The following is a 22,614-nucleotide window of genomic DNA, read 5'->3' as shown; positions in this document are numbered from 1 at the left end:
TTTGAAAGTGGTAATTTTGCAGCATTGAGAAAAAATCAAGTCCGAATGAGAGCACATTTGAGGTAGAAAAATCAAAGTCTAAAAGAGGCACAGAAAAAAGTCAGAGTCCTGAAAATGCGGCACATTTGAGGTATTTTGACATTAAATATTCAAATGGGACACATTTGAGGGCAAAATAGTCCGCAAATTAGGATTAAGTGTTAGAAGTGGAAAATAAGTTGGGACAATAGTCTGCAAATAATGATTAAGTGTTAGAAGTGGAAAAGAAGTGGGGACAATAGTCTGCAAATTATTATTGAGAGTTTTAAGTGGAAAAGAAGTTGTAGATGGCACAAGTTGCCGACCAAGTGAAGGGTTTTAAGTATATTTTAAGTCCTGCTTAAAACCACCATCGTTTACAAAGCAAATTATATAATACCAGGGGATAATAAGTGGTAAAAACATCATCTTTAACTATGAACTTTTTTCCCCCTTAGCTGTAAGTGGATTTTAAGGCGGGGCACTTAAAATGGACGTGTGATCCAAGTTGGTTTTAAGTGGGTACAATGTTTTCAACTTGAAATCCCCCCCCCCCCCCCCCCCCTTAGGTTTGTCCTGGGATGTCACACGTAAGCATTGGCATGATTAGTCGCAGATTGTCTCTTCGAAAAATGCGCTATGATGTTAATAAATGTATACATTATGTCTACATAATCTGAGAATTTGTCGAAATCTTTCAATAAATATGCCAACAAACTTACTCATAAGTTGTAGGTCGATGGGTGAAATATGCCACCATATATGGATGAATATTGGAAAAGAATAGGCCTTCTGTATCCCACCTTATGTGAAAAGGCGACTTATGTGGCCACCCTGCAGAATCAGGGGGTTATATCTCTGTTAACTGCTGAAGGGACACAGAAGAAACAGAAAGTGATCTGCCGCTCTAGTTACAAGAGTTGGTATCTTAAATTACACTTAGCCATTAATAGCACGTTACATGTAAACCTAGTTCATCATGGAACATATTAACACAGGTTTTTTTTCTTTGGTGAATATTTAACGTACAAAGATATCTGTATACTTGGCCCCTGTAATGCACTTTTTTTAACGCAATATGCATAACCAATGTTGGTGTATTGCCTCGATGCGATATCGCGAATCTGATGCCGAATTTAGATTGCTACCTCATTGATAAAATACCATGCTGATGGCACTCAACACAGTTCGAGGCACGGTTGTCTAGTGGTAGGACGCCGGGCTCATGACCGAAGGGTTGTGGGTTCGAGTCACGACACGGCACTGTGTTGTATCTTTGAGCAAGATACTTTACTCCGCTTGTACTAGTATACTCAGCTGTAAACGAGTACGTGGTTGGGCAGTGCTGGACTTGTAGAATGCTAGCTGTGAACGCCGAATTGGCAGCACCGGCTGTATGCTCCCCAGGAAGTTGAGAAAGATATTGGTTGGATGCAAAGGCCCTATAACCACGGATAATAATTTGTGAACCCCTTTGAGACGAACTAGATTGTGATCAAGTGGTATATAAGTACCTCGAATTATTATTTTTATTGGTATTATTATTCGCAATTGTCAAATTATACCGTTTACAGGAGCAAAAAACTGGGGGGGGGGGGGGTTGTAGTGTATCAAGGATTATCGATACACTTTTATTTCGTAATGCATATCACATGTTCATAAGTAGTCTGGAAAGGGCTGTCAGCTGACCACGGTACATAGTATAGCCATATAAACATACAAATTCAAGGGTTCTTACATATGTAGCTTGTACCTTGCCTCGTCGTGTACAGTCAATATGCACTAAATGGAGATACATGCATTTTGTAAAACGAGGCCAAACTAATTATGGCACTATTCATTGGACACATTGTTTTGTGATTGACGTTTTTCTTTGCAGAGAGTCTTGGAAAGTTCATAATTACTGTGATACTAAAGAAGGAACCATACAGCTTGTCATATTTTAAATTAAGTGAAGCATTTTAAAAATTAGTGAATTGATTATCATTTTTTATATTTTGTTTTGTTTGAAATATGAACATTTTGTTAGTATCTTGCAAAGATTTCTATTGTCACAGATGAAATTCTGTCGAATTCAAAGTGGCACCGTGTTTTTTTTTATTTAGATAAATCACGAATCAATACTGCATAATGACAGGGATCAAACACATGAATGTCGTCTTGAGCACACAGTGATTCTATTACACAACACGCCATAGTTGACTTGAACCGGTAAAGCATTATCATATACAATTTGTTGATTTGTACTTTTATTGCTGAGGACATCGTGATGTTTTCGCTATTGTGTGTTGTTGTTTTTTAAATCAAACATTACTCTTTTATTAAATAGTCTATTCATGTTCAAGCCAAGTGTTTTTCACAAACACACTTTAATGGTTTGACGTCATGGGAAACGCCTTTTGATTAACATCAATTATCAGACATGGAAAGAAAGGCTATTTATAATCGCTTTAGATAAGTTACTAACTCAAAAAACAAGTCGATCCCGTGACATTGTGAAGGGGAAGTTAAGTCTATCATAGGGGGATTTTAAGTTGCATATACATTTTCTAGTATAAGTATATTACCAGTGCAAAATAAGTAGGATTGAAGTACATTTTAAGTGCGCTTGCATTATTATAACCACACTAAAATTAAATGTATAGTAATAGCCCAAGTGTATTTTATGATGGGTACGCGTATTCGAAGTGGTGTCCCCGAGGGGATTTTAAGCGTCTTAAATATGTAAATGATTTTGCAGTGGATTTTAAGTGTTCTTGCCAAGGTGTTTCTAAGTAGCTCCAATAAGGGGATTTCAAGTAGTCCTGCTAAGGGGATTTCATGTGGTTCTGCTAAGGGGATTTCAAGTAGTCGTGCTAAGGGGATTTCAAGTAGTCCTGCTAGGGGATTTCAAGTGGTCTCGCTAAGGGGATTCCAAGCAGTTCTGCAAAGGGGATTTCAAGTTGTCCTGCTAAGAGGATTTCAAGTGGTTCTGCTAAGGGGATTTCAAGTAGTTCTGCTAAGGGGATTTCAAGTGGTTCTGCTAAGGGGATTTCAAGTAGGATTTCAAGTGGTTCTGCTAAGGGGATTCCAAGTGGTTCTGCTAAGGGGATTTCAAGTAGTCCTGCTAAGGGGATTTCAAGTTGTTCTGATAAGGGGATTTCAAGTGTTCCTGCTAAGGGGATTTCAAGTGGTTCTGCAAAGGGGATTTCAAGTTGTCCTGCTAATTGGATTTCAAGTAGTCTTTACCCCCTTTGAGGTACTTTTTAGGCATATCTTAAAAGTGCCTCAAATTTTTACTACTGTAAATAAAATCAAAAGTAACAATTTTGTGAAAACATATTTTACTACGTTACAATTGCTAATTTTATGTTGAAAATATTAATTTGGTAAATTATAAGTAAATAGAAAATAAATAAGATTTATTAAATATTTTATTTCAATTTTCGTTTGGTTTACTTTATATATATAGTTTTAACATGAAACTGACATATTCTTTATCAAGTGCTTTATATTCTTAATCTATAATTTATAAAAGGCTATGAAAGTTTATTATGGGAAATATATGTCCAACTGAAGTCAGCAAGCACGGTTTCTGTCCTCATTAAGGTTCTGATGGTGGCAGACAGAGTCACACTATTCTGGCAATTCAGGAGGGAATATAATGGGGAAAACATAATGATCAAGTTAACTCAACACGTTTGTTCAAACATGTTCTAGATATGCTGTTAGATACAAAGTAAATGAAAATGTAAAAGATTTCTCGTATAGTAAACCAAAATCAAATAATCACTTAATTTGTTTTTTAATAAGTAATCATAAAATGAAGACATTTAAAGACTATCAAAAACAGATCATGCTGCATTAAACATGACGAAGATAACTAATAAGCAATGTTTACTTCAGACAAGACTGGAACAATATCAGAAGGGAAATATGTGATGATCTGCAATTTTGAAAGATGAAGAGGGTTTGATTGGTGCATAAAGGAAAAGAGTCATTGATATATAAGAAAAAGTTAAGTGTCTAATTCCGTGGCCAAAGTAAAAGGTGATAAAGCTACTAATTTCAACATTGAATAAAACACTATTTCACACCTTGACTTCAAACAGATGCATATATGCATTATATGTTATGAGTTCATGTATCTGTAGTTAGAATTAATTTCAAAACGTCGAACTTCCCTAAAACCTCCAAAACAGCTTTGATTTATTTAGAGTTTAAATAAAAAAAAAAAAAAGTTTTGCCGATTTTAAACACGTAAAACGCGCTGAAATATTGAAAACAATAGAAGCATTTTAAACGTTAACCTGTCGTTATATCGCACCCAAACTCAAATGCATGTAAATTCTGTTCGGAAACTTATGTAGTCAAAAATATTGAAATTTACTTCAAAACTTCTGAAGTTTCAATGTCGGGTGCCGCAGCCCTGGGTGCAGTAGCTCTCGATTGTACCCGTTGAGCTAAAAACAAATGAATAATATTCTTTTATGAACATATCAATTGGATGAAGTCTTTGGTCTACCCTTTGGGCAAAACAATTAAAATTATATTGACGAAACTTTCACTACTTTTAGTTTGAAATTATCATGTAAACTTACGCAATGGCCACCATGTTTGCCGGCGAGGTCTGGGATAAGAGAATCGATTTCGTCGCCGTTCGTGTAGAAAACACATTCTGTTCTGACTTCATCATTCAAGTGTCTTGTTCTCGTATACTGGATACCGATAATCTCCAACATTATATGAAAATACTACCGTTTTCCTTGAAAAAAATTGAATCGTTTTGAAATCGACAAAGTTGTTTACTTTTGTAGATTTAGGTCGTTGGTCAAAGTTGAATCAAATTTAAATTTTCCGCTTTATTGGCAAAGACCCTGATAACACTTTACGGCAAATAATGCCGTAAAGTGGTCCAGTGTTGTAAACACTATCATATCGCATGACTACAGTAAGTAAGTGGGAAAACGTGGTTTGCATACGAGGAATGACAACCCGAACTCGTAACGTCCTTGCCTTATCTTCTAGCTTTTCCTCATTTTATTGTATTTGTGAACGATATCATTATTATTTTTACTGACAAAACAAAATAGCAGGGTAGATAAAGACACATTGTTTTTCCATTCTCATACATCCGGGTTATGGCTTCACAACGCTGCAGACTCGGTAAAGATGACTCGCTCACAATGCACGAACTTGGAAATTAAAAGAGTTTCCAATCATATTAAAACAGTAGAACACTGACAGAGTGTTTGTATCTACGTCTTACTGTTGGCTGGTCGCCGATGAAAGTACATCGACGTCGAAATAAACGAAGCCATTCGCGATTTTATAACGGACGGGGGTCGGGGGATGATGTTTCATTGAACATCACGATCTTCCCGACAAGTTTTCAAACATCAGTTCAAAGAAAACCACGATATAAACACATACTTGTAGTTACTGCTTCAGAGATACCCAGTTTGCAGAGTATTTCGTATCGTCTAAACATGATCAATATTTTTAACTTCCATTACGATGTTGCATTGTTTTCGTTTTTTATTATAAAAATATGTCATTGATATCTTTCCACAACGATATTAAAATTTAAGAAAATAATACCTTTCTAGCTGTTGGGACTGAAAGTTATACGCAGCAACAGAGACGTATAATGTATTATACGTCTCTGGCAACAATGACTAAATTAAAAATGTGTTTTTTATGAATTTTCTGTTTTAAATTAGACAATGTTTATTGAAACTGAAATTTCACAAATTCTAAATTTATTTATTCATGCGTTTAGCTTACTATATTGTTTTACATTAAATAAAAGACATAATATTATTTGATGGTCAACTTTATGAAGAAGAAAAAAAGAGAAACGAAAAACAGACAGAATTTTGTACCTTTTTTTATCATTTTTAAACAGAAACAAAAAGACTTCACCGTACATAAATATTAAGTGGGAGATGGGTAACACTCTTTTATTAAAAGTATAAGACCTGCTTATTTTTAAAATGAATCTAGACCAAATTAAATCTCTACCAAAAATAAAAGAAACACCATTATTTTATCAGGAAGTTATAAAAGCTTGGATTACACTGGGTGGAGGACAAACGAAAAATTATCTCAATCAGCTGGAAATAAGAAAACAACCAATATGGGGAAACAAACATATCAAAATCAAAAACAAAGTACTAATTTTTACTAACTGGATTAACTCAGGTATACTTCTAATTGATGATATTTTTGAGAATGGTTCCATCTCTCAAATAAAGATTTTATCAAACTTAAAAAACAAAAGAAACTGGATGTCAGAACTAACCCAATTAAAACAGGCTATACCGAAGGAATGGATGAATAAACTCAAACTTACACCCTACCCAACATTACACTACAGAACACAATTGAAAGTTTTAGACAGCACTACCGATAAAACAATCTCTATAGAACAGCTAAACAGCAAAACTTCCTACGGCATATTAATAAAACAGAAATTTATCAAACCCTATATATATGAAGCGTGGAATAAAACATTTGATACATCTATAAGAAAATCAAGATGGTCTGAAATATCAGAATTCATATTCAAGAAAATACACGATAACAGAATTGTTCAATTTAAATATAAACTTATTAATCAAATAGTTCCTACACAGCAACAACTTGAAAAATGGAAAATTTCAAACACCCCAAATTGTAAACATTGTGGGAAATGTGAAGACTATAAGCATTACTTTGTAGAATGCTCCTATTTAAAAACGTTTTGGGAAAAGATAAATTCAGCAATGTCAACATGTAAAATAAACAAAAGCAGAATGTTAGAATTTATAGTAATGGGAAACAACATCAGCGTCCCTGTATATGAAACACCCAACATTATATATACACTAATAGGATACTCCATTTACAGAACATACCACATAAGTGAATGCAAAACCTTATCAATAAATGTTATAAATATATTGAAACAAGATCTGGAAAACTATTTATGGAAAACGAAATCAATACAACAGAAAAAAGACCTGAACCTTTTTTCTTCTAGCATCTGATACACTAGTTAATATAATGATAACGAAATATTGTAGGCCAGAGTGTTTCTAGTATATACCTACTCATCATAGCGATCCACATTTCTACTTTCTGTTTTAGCGTAACGAGTTCCGCGTCTTCACAGAAACAAATAAGCTGATCTTACAATACAGCTTCATCAATATCAACCCCCCAAAAAAACACCTTTCACAATAGAAAAATCAAAACAAACATGTTAGACATACTCGAATGATTTACAAGCACGTTTAGGACTGCCTTATATTACCACAGCGCGGCGTGTTTCCATCTTGCTACTATTAATACACACAGCCAAGGTCAAGGCCGACTTGTCCCGGAAGTGAGGCCCAGTACAGGGTAATCCACCTGGAGGCGCGGCAAAGGGAGTGTATGCATATATGTATGTAAGGATAATGTGTACGGTAACTTTGAATGTAAGTAAAAATATTAAATAAGGCAGTGAAAAAATAAAGAAATAATAATATAATTACTAGTAGGTATGAAAGAAAGTATGATAGCCCTCTTGTATGAGGACACATGATTGTGAAGATGCTGATCCCAGGGCTCCCCAACCTCGGCAGTATCCTAAATGTGCTGGGGAAGTAAAATGCTTAAAAAAAATAAAAAAAAATAAAAAAAAATAGTAGAAATTCGAATTATTATTATTATTTATATCTTATCGAATCTGAAAATGGAAGGACCGGTTTCGTGATCATACTTATCTTGAACACTCAAATTGGTCTGGATTTTGTAATGAGTGCAAAACATAACCTGCTTTTATTACATACTTTTATTGTCGCTATCGAGTTGTCAATGAAAAACAACTGTTTACAACAGGGAGAAACGTTACTGTGATAAACTGAAATGATTCAGCAATTAATAATTCTTTTTTTAAATATTAAGGTCAAATGTAACGTCATGCACGTAAACAACAGGGAAAATCTATTTTTTATATTTTCTTTGGAGGAGAGACAGCGGATATAATTTATTTTGATATCAATAGAAGATACAGTATATAGGCAGACATTTTAATTTATAAATCCCTTGAGCCGAGTTAAATGTACACATACATGTACATGTACTACGAAAAACTTTAATTATTATAGACACCTTACACCGAAGAACATGTCTTATGCGGTAGAGAACGATAATTCAGTAAATACAAGTAAATTATGATTACAATGAACTCAGAGTGCCACAGCTCCTTGAGATTTGCTGACGTCATCGACAGAAGACAAATAAAGGTCATCCCGGTGCGCTGTGTCACGAATGACCTTACCGGCCTTCTCCGATACACACACACTTGTATCAAAAAGTGTGTGTACTGTTAAGGTAGCACAACGTGGTCACGATCCTTACTGCTTATGTATGGAATGATCGTGAGAAAAAATATTGCTGGTTTGTTGTCATTTCATGTTTCCTTATTAGGAATGTTATAGCGCGTAAACATTACTATATCGGTACATGTTTTTAAATACATTTTTAGAATGGTGTCTGTAAATTAAAAGGATCGACGCCAGTGTTTGATACATATACGTATACTTGCGTTCAATATAACACATATACAATGGCAATGCCTTTCAAGTCAACAAATCGTGCTATTTTAAGGTACTTCTTCCATAAGCGTACCTAACGAGAAAATATCGTTAGAAATCACTCCAAAATGTTACCTGTGTTTCTTTCTTTTTCTTTTCTTTTTTTTTTTTCTTTTTTGAAAGGAACTTCAGTTAAATTGATTCATATTAAGTGTTTTCTTACAAGCTAAATGGTCTACACGAAAAAAAAGAAGATAATATAGCTGGTTATTTTTTGCGGGAATAAATGTTGGTAATGTGGTAGGTCGCCAAAAATAAAATCGTTTAACATTAGTAAAATAAACAGATGCTATCAAATGACTTTTTGTTGAAAACCACATAGATCGTATAGTATGACAAAACATCTTCATTTTTCACGAATGCAAGAAGCATATGGTACTGTATGTGGTATGCAAAGGGAGAAACCATTAAATGTTCTATTTCTTATACTTTTTATTAAACATATATGTAATTACATTTTTTTATTAGAAATGGGATTGGGCACAAGTTGACCAACTTATACGAAGCCCTTTACCTACAATTTTACAATAATTAGTTTTTAACTACAATTCAAGATGGCAAATATACATGTACATATGATAAACTACATATTATAATAGATTCAGTCACATACACTTACTCCAAGCGCACACGCATTCAACTACCACTCACGCACAGAGAGAGAGGGCGAGAGAGAGAGAGAGAGAGAGAGAGAGAGAGAGAGAGAGAGAGAGAGAGAGAGAGAGATATGTTATTTACCAATTAACTATTTTAACTACAAAATGTACCTATGTCAGTAGAAAACAGTGAGAACCCTTAAAAAACGGCGCGCAGCGTTGTCACGTGTACCGTGATTAGAATATGCTTACTTTTATTTTCATTCCAAACTTTTCGATGCAGTAAAGTTTTCGTTGTGTAATTTGTTTACTAAAATGTTATCAATTGTGTAATAAGATAAATATAGCTTTGTCTATGTAGCAAATATGTACAAAAACAACCACTTATTATTTCCGGATTTGGAGGAACTGATAAACCAAAAGCTATATACGTCGTGACGAACACGTATTTTAGTGTGAAAATAAATTTTGTCGAGTTAATGTCATGATAATAACATATCTACGCAGGAACAACAGTATGCTTCCATAAAAGGTCGATTAAGTTGTTTTTCAAATAAACAACGTCCTTGTATGTTATTTTATTACATGGTTGATTTAAACATATTGTATTGCAAATAAATATTTACAAAAGAATTGTACAATGTACATAGCAACATCAACAATAAATTTTACACAAATCATAAATGAAAATGACAACATCAAAAGGAGATAGAGAAGAACGAAGGAGTGCAGGAGTTAAATAGATAGGTAGCAAGAGAGAGAGAGAGAGAATTTAGAAACTACCACTGCCTTTAATAAACTTCTGTACTGATTTAAATACATGGATGTTTTCCCCGAGAGACAAATTTGAACTGCCATTTAATAGTAAGTCTAAGTTTATAATACCATATACAGATAATGTATCTAATAACAATCGCCTCTCTCTCTCTCATATTGATTACACTCGAACAAATAATTAAATCAATTTTCATATAGACTTCCACACGTACAAGACTTTCTATAATGTTTACACAATACAAATCATATTTCAAAAATCTACAGGCATATACATTAATCAATACAATTTTGAGGAATTCGCAGGAGCTGCCTTATCAGGCGCTAACTACTAGTCCTATGCCACCTGCCGAATATCTCCCAATGTGTGTATGCCTGCAGGTGTGTTGGAGATGTAATGTGTTCTGTTTGTAGATGGACCGTGCTTCCAACGGCATCATTTATAGTGCCACCTCACTTGAATGATACAGCACTGATACCACAACATCCACCCCAGAACAATGTATGCTCCACCTGGGTTGTTGGAGTTGTGTGGGCGGGAGAAAATCACTTTCTCTGAATATCCATGCGTACGACGACTTCGGAGATCGAACCCCGGCCGCCTGCGTGAAAGGCTGGAGTGTTAACCACTCGACCAATCCCCCTATGATTTATATAGTTATATGTTATTTGATAAATTAACACATTTCAGAACTTTTATCACATTTGAATTCGTTGATGGGAAATTGTTATTAAATAGATGTAGAAGAACCGTTTAATAGTTAACAGCGTTTAAGGAGAGGCTACGTACAGGAAGTTGGGATGGGTAAGGCGGATATTTGTCATGCTCTTGACCAGTTAAACCGTCTGTGTGTACACAACGTGCATTACTCGTCTTCTTCAATACATTATAAAGAAGGGGATCGAGACAACGGAAGGAGGAGGGGGGGGGGGATGAAAACATTTCGTCACTTGGTTGAGGTTTAGAGGTATTGAATAAATAATTCATTCACCACTGAAGACACATTTGAACACTTCCAATTCAATGGTTGGAATAGTTCATTATGAAATTACAGGGATGAGTGAGTTAAACGTACACAACGTTACCGGGTCGGGTACTTTAATCTATTGTTTCTCCGAAGAGGATAACATATTACAGGTAAATACATATACAGGTATACACATATACAGGTAGACACATATACAGGTAGACACATATACACGTATACACATATACAGGTACCGGAAAAGACGGAGGATAACATAATAAAGGTATACACATGTACAGGTACCGGAAAAGACGGAGGATAACATAACATAGGTATACACATATACAGGTACCGGAACAGACGATATACATAGGGGTAGAGGTGGCTGACCCCCGCCTTTGGGTAGAGGGTCATTTGCTGATGATCTGATCCTTATATATATATTGGATCAGTCCAATCTATAGATATATAAACATGTAGTCGAGAGCTTTACATTTCTGAATGGTTTTACTTTTCCAAGGGGAACTGATGCCTACAACACAACTAGCCCTCTCCAATGGTCTCGTTCTTTTAACTGTGTGAAAAAAAGTCCTTACAAAAGAACTTTCTCTCCAAAATACACTGACCAAAACTATGCCAGGTCAAATAAAAGGTCATGTCAGTATTGGACATTGCATACATATATACATGTATGTGCACAAGACATCGACATTACAGGAACAACACAAAGACAACTCAGTCACGTGATTTCACACAAGCTCAGAAGAAATGTAGGTAATTTTATATCAACATATATATTTGTACATATGTATACAAAAAGATTAACAAAAGAGCGATAATCATACATCTATATAGAAAAGTAAAGCAAATATAACAAGGGGATACGTATGTACATATGCTGATAAAATTATATAAACCTGTCTAACCCAGATCGTTTCGTTCCATTTCATTTTCAGTCATTCCTCGCGTTTCGTTTTGCCTATACTTCAATCCATTCCGTTTCCGTGGGGAAATAATGTTTCTTTCCGTTCTAGTTGCGTTTCGTTCCAAACAGTGAAATTATTTTCGTTCCGGTCCGTCTAGGACTTGTTTCATTTTCAGTCCGCTCTCGTTGCGTTTTCATTGCGTTTTCATTCAATTCCGTTTGCCAACTGAAATGCTGACACCCCTGTACATGTACACGGAGCGCAATGGAACAAGTAAAACCAGTACTCATACAAGTATAAGAGGTGTAAGCACAATAATAAAAGGGGTTTATATCAACAGCAGATCACGAGCATCGCAAACTCTCATATTCATTTCAAATGTATTTTATGGATTAAATAATCAATCGGATTTGGCAACAGGCATAGGTTATATAAGCCCTCTCCACGACTTCCTTTGATATTACAATATTTGAATGTCAAAAACAAAAATTGGAAAAACAACCACACACACATACAGAACATACATAGGTGCATGTACACATACATACAGCAACTCAAAAAACTCATCACGAATAATTGAACTGTATAAGCTTTCTTTAATCGGATAGTATTTTATATATATTTCCAGATGCATACTGTACATATAAATAACAGCATGCGTTGCCTCAAAATGCAACGTTAATTGGTTATGAAATCGGTCATAGCTCATAGTGCTCAACAGTTTAAAGAACGATTAAAAAATGCGTTTTATAATGGTTCATTTGCAGTTGATTAACTAATATAATTAACTATTGTTTTGTAGACCATGGCTTTTTTACCGAAAAGACAAGTACTCATCTTACAGTGTATTGTCATTATTCCGAGTTTCGTTTTGTTATTAGGAATTACAAATACAAGTACTCATTTTGCTGTCAAGTGTTCAGTTCTCAGACTTCGTTAAAAGTAATGGAAAATGGAAATTGACGTACATTTCTGAATTACACTGTCCCTGTGTGGTCGCTCTCGTATGATTAAATATATCAATATACTTTGCTGCTCCATATAACGACATTGAATATCGTAATATAATCAAGGATCTGATTTACATGTAGGGCTCTGCAGATTCGGGTTGATTCATTTACGTGTTATGGTGCTGATTTTGTGAATTTATTCCCACCCTCCTTTTTGCCCCGAAATGGTGATACAGTACATCACAAACATTGGTTCTCGTTGTTTCCTCTTTTCTCCCCGAATGTCGAAATTTAAAAAACTGCGCATGCTGTTCTTGTTTTATAAAGAAACCAGCGCGAAAAGACGGAACAGCAAAACAACACAAAACAGCCAGCGTAGCCAGGTCATCTGTAGAATGTGTTGACTACGTCTGATCGTACAATGTACGTTTAGTACTTGTGAATGAACTATTTTCAGCATACGTTGCGAGAATATCGTGATACGTATTGTTGCAAAGTTAATATCGTGAAACGTTTTGTTGCGAAGTAAATATAGCTATACTAATTGTTACGAAGTGAATATCGTGATACGTATTGATGCGAAGTAGATATCGTGATATGTATTGTTGTGAATGTAATATTGGGATGCAATGCACGTATTGTTTTGAAGTGAATATCGTGATACGTATTGTTGCGAAGGAGATGTATCGATACGTAATGTTACAAAGTGATTATCGTGATGCATATCGTTGTGACGTGAATATCGGATATATTTCTTAGCAAAGTGACTATCGTGATACGTATTATCGCGAAGTGAATATCGTTATACTTATTGTTGCGAAGTGAATATCGTGATACGTATCATCGCGAAGTTAATATCGAGATACGTATTGTTTTGAAATGAATATCGTGATACTTTTTGTTACAAAGTAAATATCGTAATACGTATTCATGCAGAAATAAATCATGATAGGTATTGTTGCTAAGTTAATATCGTAATAAAAAAATGTGAAATAAATATCGTGATAAACATTTTTGTCAATTAGATATAACGATACACGTATTGTCGCTAAGTAATTATCGTGATCAGTGGTGTTGTGAAGTAACTGAAACGATACGTATTGTTGCAAAGAGAATATCATAATATGTATTATCACGAAGTTATTATCGTGATACGTATTGTTGCCAAGTAAACATCTTGATACATATTGTTGTGAAGTGAATATCGTGATACGTATTGTTCCGAAGTAGATGTATCGATACGTATTGGTACAAAGTGACTATCGTGATACGTATCGTTGTGAAGTGAATATCGGATATATTTTGTCGCGAAGTGACTATCGTGATACGTATTATCGCGAAATGAATATCGTGATACAGATTGTTGTGAAGTGAATATCGTGATACATATTGTTGTGTAGTAGATTTCGTGATACATGTTATTGTGAAGTGAATTTCGTGATACGTATTGATGTGAAATAAATATCGTATACGTATTGTTGTGAAATAAATATCGTATACGTATTGTTGCGAAGCAAACATCGTTATAGATATTGTAATATTGTAAGAACATTGTATCTCACCGTGATTCTCATATAAACTTTCCTACAGACCTCATAATATAAGGCTACACGGTAATCGTCTTTTTTATTTATAGTTTTAACACGTATTTGATAAATCGGGCAGCTAAATCCTTTTTTTACGAAATATTTACCTTTCTGATTTTGATTCAGCGTTAAGAGATTAGAAGCGATTGATGAAGGCCTTGATAAAGAAAAAATAAACCGCACATGTTTCACTTTGTATAAAATATCAAATGGAATGAATTGATGTCCAAGTTATAAACGTCTCTTTAAGAGTTCGATAAGTCTTTTTTGTGAAGAATTGAAAATCTTATCAATAAGCAAATAATCAATCCATATATAACTCTTACACTTGCATTCCAAAACTTGTTCATTCAGTAACGTGATGTAGAAGTGACAGTTCAGATCGATACATTTTCTGAATGGGTTAAATCTGTTGTTATATATGTATACAGCGGCGCGCAGTTGTAGCCACCAATTTGTTAGATCGGCATAATCTGATACGTATCAGCACGTGCGGAACCGGAAGTGGTATGAGTAATACCGAAAATTAATGCTTTGTTATGGTAAATATGGTTAATAAACCAGTCAAAGATAATAATGATTTTAACGTTAATGATTCATAACAATCGTCCTGATCACAACAAGAACTATATCAAAATCGGTACAGTTCGTGCTACAGGAAAATAACTGGCATTTTAACATAACTCCACATTATTGTGATCGGTGACACGTTCCGTAAATTGGTAACAACCGCTTATAAGACAATGCAAAAATATGACGACTGTATTTTAAGGTTCAAGGCGACTACCATATTTTGTTCGTGTCTGGAATAAATCATATTCCCAGCTTCAAGAAAATGTATTATGTTAATAAATCGGAAATTTATGTCTTTATCAGATTAATAGGACAATTTGGTTAATAATTAACTTGAATATATGAAAATGTATAGTACAAATGTAACCATAGCAATAGGTAGCAACTAGATTTGTCAGTTATATACAGTATGTTTGGCAATTATAAATGCATAACTTTCTCTTTGAGGCGTATGAATCGTTGCTGACGAGATTAAAACCCCATTGTTATTTTCATAATGGATGTAAGCTATTTACAAACACACGGAAATTGATTTACTTGATACAAATGACAGGGTAAACACTTATAAGCTTATTTCCCATTGTTTACGTACATGTGACCGGTACTCGTTCCTGTGGATCTCCTTCCGATGTGTCCATTCATAAAAGTTTGGGACACTCGCCAATATTGATGACATCATTCACAAGTAATGCGTTGATACACTGAATCACCGGGTATGATGTGTTTGGACATGATAGGCCTCGGGTCCGAACAAAAGAAGGTTTTCAGACGGCTGTTTACTAAAAATGATTGATAGGTATTCAGATAGACAGGTGAGACATATACTTTGTAAATTATGAGATAATCCGTCCCTTTTTAAGCAACATTACACATTTAACAACTTTAAAGGGCAAAGAACAATAATAGAAGTAACGTTCACTGTGTGCGGCAAAGGAGTGGACTAACTATACATGTACAAGTCATCAATCGCTGTGACCGAATTACAATGCGTATACCATTTACCACTAGAACCCTAGTCCCACAGCACTGCCGTTTTTCCTATACACAGTAGCCTCCCCTTAACCTACGTTTGGATACACTTCTGTTGTCCAGGTAGCTCACTTTACAACCTGATGTGAATAGTTGAATAGTTTCATTTTTGTCAATGTTAGGTGCGATCCTTAAATGAGAACGAATCATCCCTTAACTTTGCGTTATCTTTCACAGTTTTATTATCTGGGGCCGGGTTCGAATCCCGGTCTGGCGTCGCATTATAGTTTACACTCAGAATACATATGTTGATTATATTTTTGTTTATATCATCTCCGTTATGTTTTCATAAAACGTCTCACAGTGTAAAGTGTTCTTTTCACATGCCAGGAAAATAAGTTTCGTTTGAATAGTTTCATTATTGTCAATGTTAGGTGCGATCCTTAAATGAGAACGAATCATCCCTTAATTTTGCGTTATATTTCACAGTTTTATTATCGGGGCTCCTATTCATGAAACCGTTCTCATGCAAAAATTGAAATTCCTGTGCTCAAGCCCAATATTATGTAAAGTTCCAGCGATACAATAATAAAATATTCTCTCAACCTTTTGGCTGTGTCACATGATTTAGCACAAAATACTTGTCTGAGCATGAGAATGGTTTCATGAATAAATATAGGCTCTGATTTCGATGTTTCATTGTGTATTATTTAAGCCGTGGTAGTTAGCTAATTAAAACAAATACGGTTAAATTATGACCCTGATATGTTTAATAGAGTATACATCCTATAAGGCTTCCTGCATTAATATAGTTATACACATCGGAAAAAAACTCGCTCCTGAGTTTTCCACCACGAAGTTAAAACATTTTATGTACATCATAGGAAATACATTATTTATACTGTAGTGTAATTAAGGATCAAAATTTATATTTATACATAATCTGTATTTCATCATTTCACATCAAAGCATAATAAACTTTCAGTGAATCAACGATACGGAGACTCTAGCAAGTCTACAACATACACTACACACGTGATGGACGTCAAGAGCACGCGAGTACATTCTGCTGCTGAAATTGACACCCGGAGGCACCAACGGGGCATATAAAACATGATATTTACGAAGGAAGAAAATACACGTGATGTCCAAAACCAGTGAATATGAACAAACCTGCATATTAAAAAAAGATCATTAATACTAAGCCCCTATCAAATGTGATGTATTGGTTGTTTTTTTACGTATATAATATAATCACAAATATCTCTAACCTCTAAGACCCCCTTCTGGGCGCGTGCAGAAGAGGAAGAAGAAGCCGTGTCCAACAGAAAGGGAATTGCCAATGGCTAGTCCAGCGGATATGGACGATACAGAGGTAAGTGTATGTGTGAATAATGGATGCTCAAGTATCCTCTTTATAGTACGTAGGTTAAAGTTCGGGACCCTTATTCAACATACTCCTTACAGTGATTCTTCTACCTAGACTTGCTCAAGTTCTATTCCTGTTATGCCTATATATGCCCGAGTTTCCTCTGACCCTAACACACATCTATATGTCAAAATGTCTAAGTCTGGTGTTAGGGCCAGAGGAAACTCGGGCTATGCCTATATATGTATGCATAACAGTCAGTTAGTCAATAATAGTTAAACTTACTCTCGACTTCTGTAACTAGTTATTGTATTTTATACCTTCCCATATCCCCTTTCACGGGTCATCATTTTCCATAATAAGAATACCGTGTTGATTCTAATAAGATTGTCAAGAGTTTGTCCATGTAGAACCAAATGGAGTTTAATGTACAAAAGGGACGGTTTGCTGCATAAAAAGACAGAAAACTGAAGTTAGTCTTAGTGGGAACTTCACTTAAAAAAACCAAGGTAAAAAGAAGAGCATAACTTTTAGTTTTAGGTAAATAGAAATGTGACACTAAAATTGACTTCCCTAGGCCCTAGGGGGTCTGGTACTAGGGGTGATGTGTGTGGCATGGGGGGGGGGGTATCTGTATGCTTCCCAGGGTGTTGAGAAGGATATTGGATGGTTGCAAAGGCCCTATAACCACGGATGATAATTTGTGAACCGATTTGAGATGACCTAGGAACTATGTTGCGATAACGCGGTATATAAGAAACTCGAATTATAATTATTATTATCAAGTGAATAAACATGTTTAAATTCAAGGTACACTCTGTATTTTATATTAATAATAGAAAGGGCCAGGCTATTTTTAGAATAAAAACGATATGCCTGCAGAACGTACTAAATGTGTAATATATGTGTATGTATGTACATGTACATGCAGTCTGTAGGTTGTGTAACGCATAGTGATTCAATGACGTTAGGATATCAACACAAGAGATTAAGTAACCGTCTTATCGGTGTTATTATACATACAGTGAGGGACTGGTGTAGACATAGACTAGACTTACACAGGCCCCAGTTACAAGCGATACAAGTTTTATGAACTTGTTTCAGGTACCCCGCCCGGCCGTAGTTTGTACCTCCGACCCTTACAATTTTATCATACCTAAATGCACTTAAAAGTCCAATTTGAATCGTAAGCGACTTATATTATTACAGGATTCTTAACGGCTCAGCAACACGAAAGAGGTCATTAGATCATTAGGTCATTAGGGTCAGGAGGTCAGGAGGTCACGGCCAATAAGTCTTTATGGAATTCTATCTTATCATTTAAAATAATATTGAAGTATAATGAAAAATGAATATAATTGGTCTGAAAAGCATATCCACTGGACTAGCCATTAGGAATTTCATTTTGCTGGTTTTGTTTTTTTTATTTATTTTCTANCCCCCCAAATAAGATTGATAATTATAAATATTATTAAGAGAAAGTTAAGATGAAATAAAAAGAAGTCCCTACCGACCTGTCCCAGAGTATACAGAGAAAAACCACAGTGTCGTGCTGGTGACCAAATAAATTATCACCGGGAATCGAACCCTGTCCGTCATGATGAAAGATGGTTCCCACCAGTCGACTACCCAGTCTGTATATTGTATGTGTGTTACAAATCGCTATGACTTCTCAAAGTGGTACAGTAGAAATTCGAATTTGACATCCTCCAACATCATTTGGCGTATTTTATAATGATGAATACAAGAAGTCGTCAAAGTAGATATATTATTGACTAAAGCTGTCATTTGAAAAATAAAATCTTTAAGTAGATTTCTATAAGTACGACGTTTGCAGAGCATCCTTTAAACTTAGTTATCAGATCGATGTCAACGACAATGATCAAACTCAGTCGACATCTTATATTCAATATTTTTTTGTTTTTAAATGCTAAACATCACATTCTGTCATAAGATAAGTTGAAGATCATTTGAGGGAAGAGTTTCAAAAGGATAAACGGGGAAACTTTCACAGAGGGCAGCCCCTGTATCCTTTAAATTATTAATAGAAAATAAAAAGATATCCTGTATGTACATGTACAATTATTCCGTGTCTAACTTACTTTTTAGGGAACAAATGAAAAAGGGGAAGATGATGATGAGGACGATGAAGATGGCGGTGAAAAAAGGAAAACAGAGTGGACTGCTGAATCCTTACAGCGCCTCCTAGCGGATGCTATCACGTACAAGTCTTCTCTGAAGGACATGAACGTTATACTACGTTGTGGCGCGGACGTGAATGGCAAAGTAAAGAAGGGACTCCGTCCCTTGCACTATGCAGCTTTTGTGAACTATGTAGAATGTGTGGAACTTTTGATAGAAAAGGGCGCAGTTGTCAACGTTACTGATGACATAGGGTACACACCTCTGCACCTCTGTGCCCGAAGAGGGTTTGTAGATACGCTCAGAGTCCTCATTGATCACGGGGCCGTCCTCAACTTCTGTGACTCTGATGAAGAAAGTGTGGTGGAGGACTCTTCCAAGAATCTTGGTTACTTTACGCTCGAGCCACTCAACATGGCTATAGAAAGTGGTCACGTGGAATGTGTGCGCCTGATGCTCGAAAAAGGTGCGAAACCGAACAAAAAGTATTTCATGGGTTATGAAGTGAACTTAGTTTCCTTAGACAACTTGGAATGCCTCGAGCTTTTACTGAAATACGGGGGTGATCCGAATGCTTTCAGTCGTATTGGTTTAACTCCTCTCATGAAAGCATGTACGGAGGGTAAATACGAAGCTACAGAATTGCTCATCAAGTATGGGGCGGATGTACACATAGCTAGTCCGGCGCGATTCGATCACAAAACGCCGATCTATTATGCCATTCAAGGAGGGAACACAGCAATAATACAATCTCTCCTAGAACACGGTGCTAGTCTTTTAAAAATAGAAGATTTCAAATACGCCCCATTACACATGGCGGTAATATCTGACCGGAAGGAAGTGTGCGAACTGTTGTTGGAATGGCGGGCGGAAATTGACGTCAGATCAGACGACAGGGGCACGCCTTTAATGCTGTCTTGTGCAACCCCCGGTTTAAAGGAACGAAAGTCCATCATTGAGATACTGCTAAAACATGGAGCAAACGTCAATGCCCACTCTCCGTATGTTAGTTACACGGACCCTTGTTTATCTCCCCTTTCAGAATACATAAAGAACAACAGATATGATATAAATTTTGACGTCATTCATTTGTTGATTCGATATGGCGCGAAAGTAACGTTTCAGGCTGATATGACAGTGTTCAGACTCAAAGACCCGTTCGGGATTCTTAATTACATCATGAACGTTGAGGCCGAGAAAGACATTTTTATGTTTTTGATTGAAGCCGCATCTGCGTATGATCTGTCTGACATAAGAAGCGCAGATCTTCTACTGGCCTCTGACAAAAGACTGCTGAAGAAATTGGCCGCGAAACCTAGGGACTTAAAACATTTGGTTCGTTTGGTCATAAGAGATCACTTTCCAGATCATTTACCGGAAAAGGTTCAGGAGTTACCCATACCAAACCTTATTAAATCTTACTTGCTATTTGACGTCTAGGTTACCGAGTCTTTACGTTCATCCGCTTACAGTCAATGGGATCGTCTGCCAAAGAATAAGTCTAATCTGATTGTTGACATCTTTGGAAGGTAAACAACGCGGTTACCGAGGTCTTTTGCGCATTTCCGCTTCTTCCGGTTGACTGTACGAGATCAGGGACTGACTTGTTCTCAAACTACACTTAATATCTCTTAGAGCACAATTCTGCTTATTTTTCCTACTAAAATAAAAATGAAGCGAATTTTGTTTTTTATTTGTTTAAGTTGAATGTATGAAATTGGTTTCACTCTCTGTAAAAATCCTTTTCTCGTTCAGTAAATAATCCTGGTTATTTCCTGTTCAAATGAAATGTTAAACTTTTATAAACACTGCAGTGTCAAGTATCTCGATTAGACTGAAATACAGAATATCTACTCCTGTTTTTCAAACATATTGATTTTTTTTGTTGCACACTTAAAAGGGTCAAAGGTCACAGACATATTCATTAAGGAAGTCTGTTCGAAAATACTTTACAGTGTATATTATTTTTAATGCAGAATAAGAGGAAATGCTTTTCCAATAAAGCGTAAAGACCAAAAATAGGCGATAATAGTATGTTTTTTACTCTACTTTTAACTCTTGAAGATGGCGATGCGTTAAATTACCATCAAAACCTCGTGCATGTGCAAAGATTTCTTTTTCTGTGTAATTGAATTTGACGGTATTATTAACATAACACAAATTAATGTATTATTGTTTTTCTCGTTTTATTAATACATACAAGACAATGAACATTTAAATAATTTCTATGACGTCGTTGTTCGTTCGTTCCATTCATCCATCCATCTATCAATCCAGGCAAACACGTCTCTTTCCACCGGGGGATACAAGGGCAAATGTGTTTTTCTAAAGAACTCAAAACAATATGACCCTTTGTACAAGTGTATTTCATAAAGTAACGTACACAGAAAAGCCGCGGCAGACATTGATTTAAACCACTTTCGCTGTTTGTTCAATAGAACAACCTATAGATCATTTTAGCGCGTCGGACAATAATTTCAACTCCTGAAACAGGATGCGAAATGTATCGGTTTGTAACACCTATCCCATTGTAATCACAGCACACACGAAACTTCATTAATAGCGCCAAACTGTGATTTCAATCCCATGAAATAGAATGCGGATGTTTATCGTCCCTTTGTTTCTTGTTAGCCTTTCCTGTTGTCAAACTCGTCAAAATGTTTATCTCTAAATGGTATAATTGGAGTACGCGAGAACAGCAGTTGCAATAATGTTTCTGAGACATTGATAAACATTTGAAGACTTGCGCTATTATTCATACCAACCTATTACAAATCGACAGTTTGGTTGTAAGTAATTACTGTACAGAGTTATAAACAACATGTTTTCATTGATATAAAGGGACTGTGCCAATAAACACGAAAAATCACATTGCAGGTGGGACAGGGATCCTTACACTTAAGAAGTTTGGTATAAGAAAGAAAACTTTAAGGGTAAACTAAATTTGACATTCATAAAAACAACTACGCAGATGTAAATGGGAAAACTCCAATTAGGCATCTTAACAACATTACAAATGTATGTACATGTATAAGGAAACCTTATGAACCCCTACCATGGCTCTGCGCTGCCTGGACAGCCCCCTCGCCTGTCAGTTTGCCTAAACATTATATATATCTATATTTATAAACTCAATATCC

The 22,614-nt window shown here is 35.6% G+C and overlaps 1 protein-coding gene across 1 annotated transcript; it reads left to right on the top strand.

The window, feature by feature from the left end:
* The first annotated feature begins 17,231 nt into the window (after positions 1-17,231).
* On the top strand, positions 17,232-21,148 carry LOC110459245 (ankyrin-1-like). The gene is made up of 2 exons (XM_021511411.1): positions 17,232-17,338; positions 19,442-21,148. Exons 1-2 carry the CDS (start codon positions 17,306-17,308, stop codon positions 20,912-20,914), a joined length of 1,506 nt encoding a protein of 501 aa, XP_021367086.1. The 5' UTR covers positions 17,232-17,305; the 3' UTR covers positions 20,915-21,148.
* The last annotated feature ends 1,466 nt before the right edge of the window (positions 21,149-22,614 follow it).

This window comes from Mizuhopecten yessoensis, unplaced genomic scaffold (genome assembly GCF_002113885.1).
Source record: "Mizuhopecten yessoensis strain PY_sf001 unplaced genomic scaffold, ASM211388v2 scaffold9987, whole genome shotgun sequence".
NCBI classification, from domain to species: Eukaryota; Metazoa; Mollusca; class Bivalvia; order Pectinida; family Pectinidae; genus Mizuhopecten; species Mizuhopecten yessoensis.
This window is presented reverse-complemented; position numbering and strand designations above follow the sequence as displayed.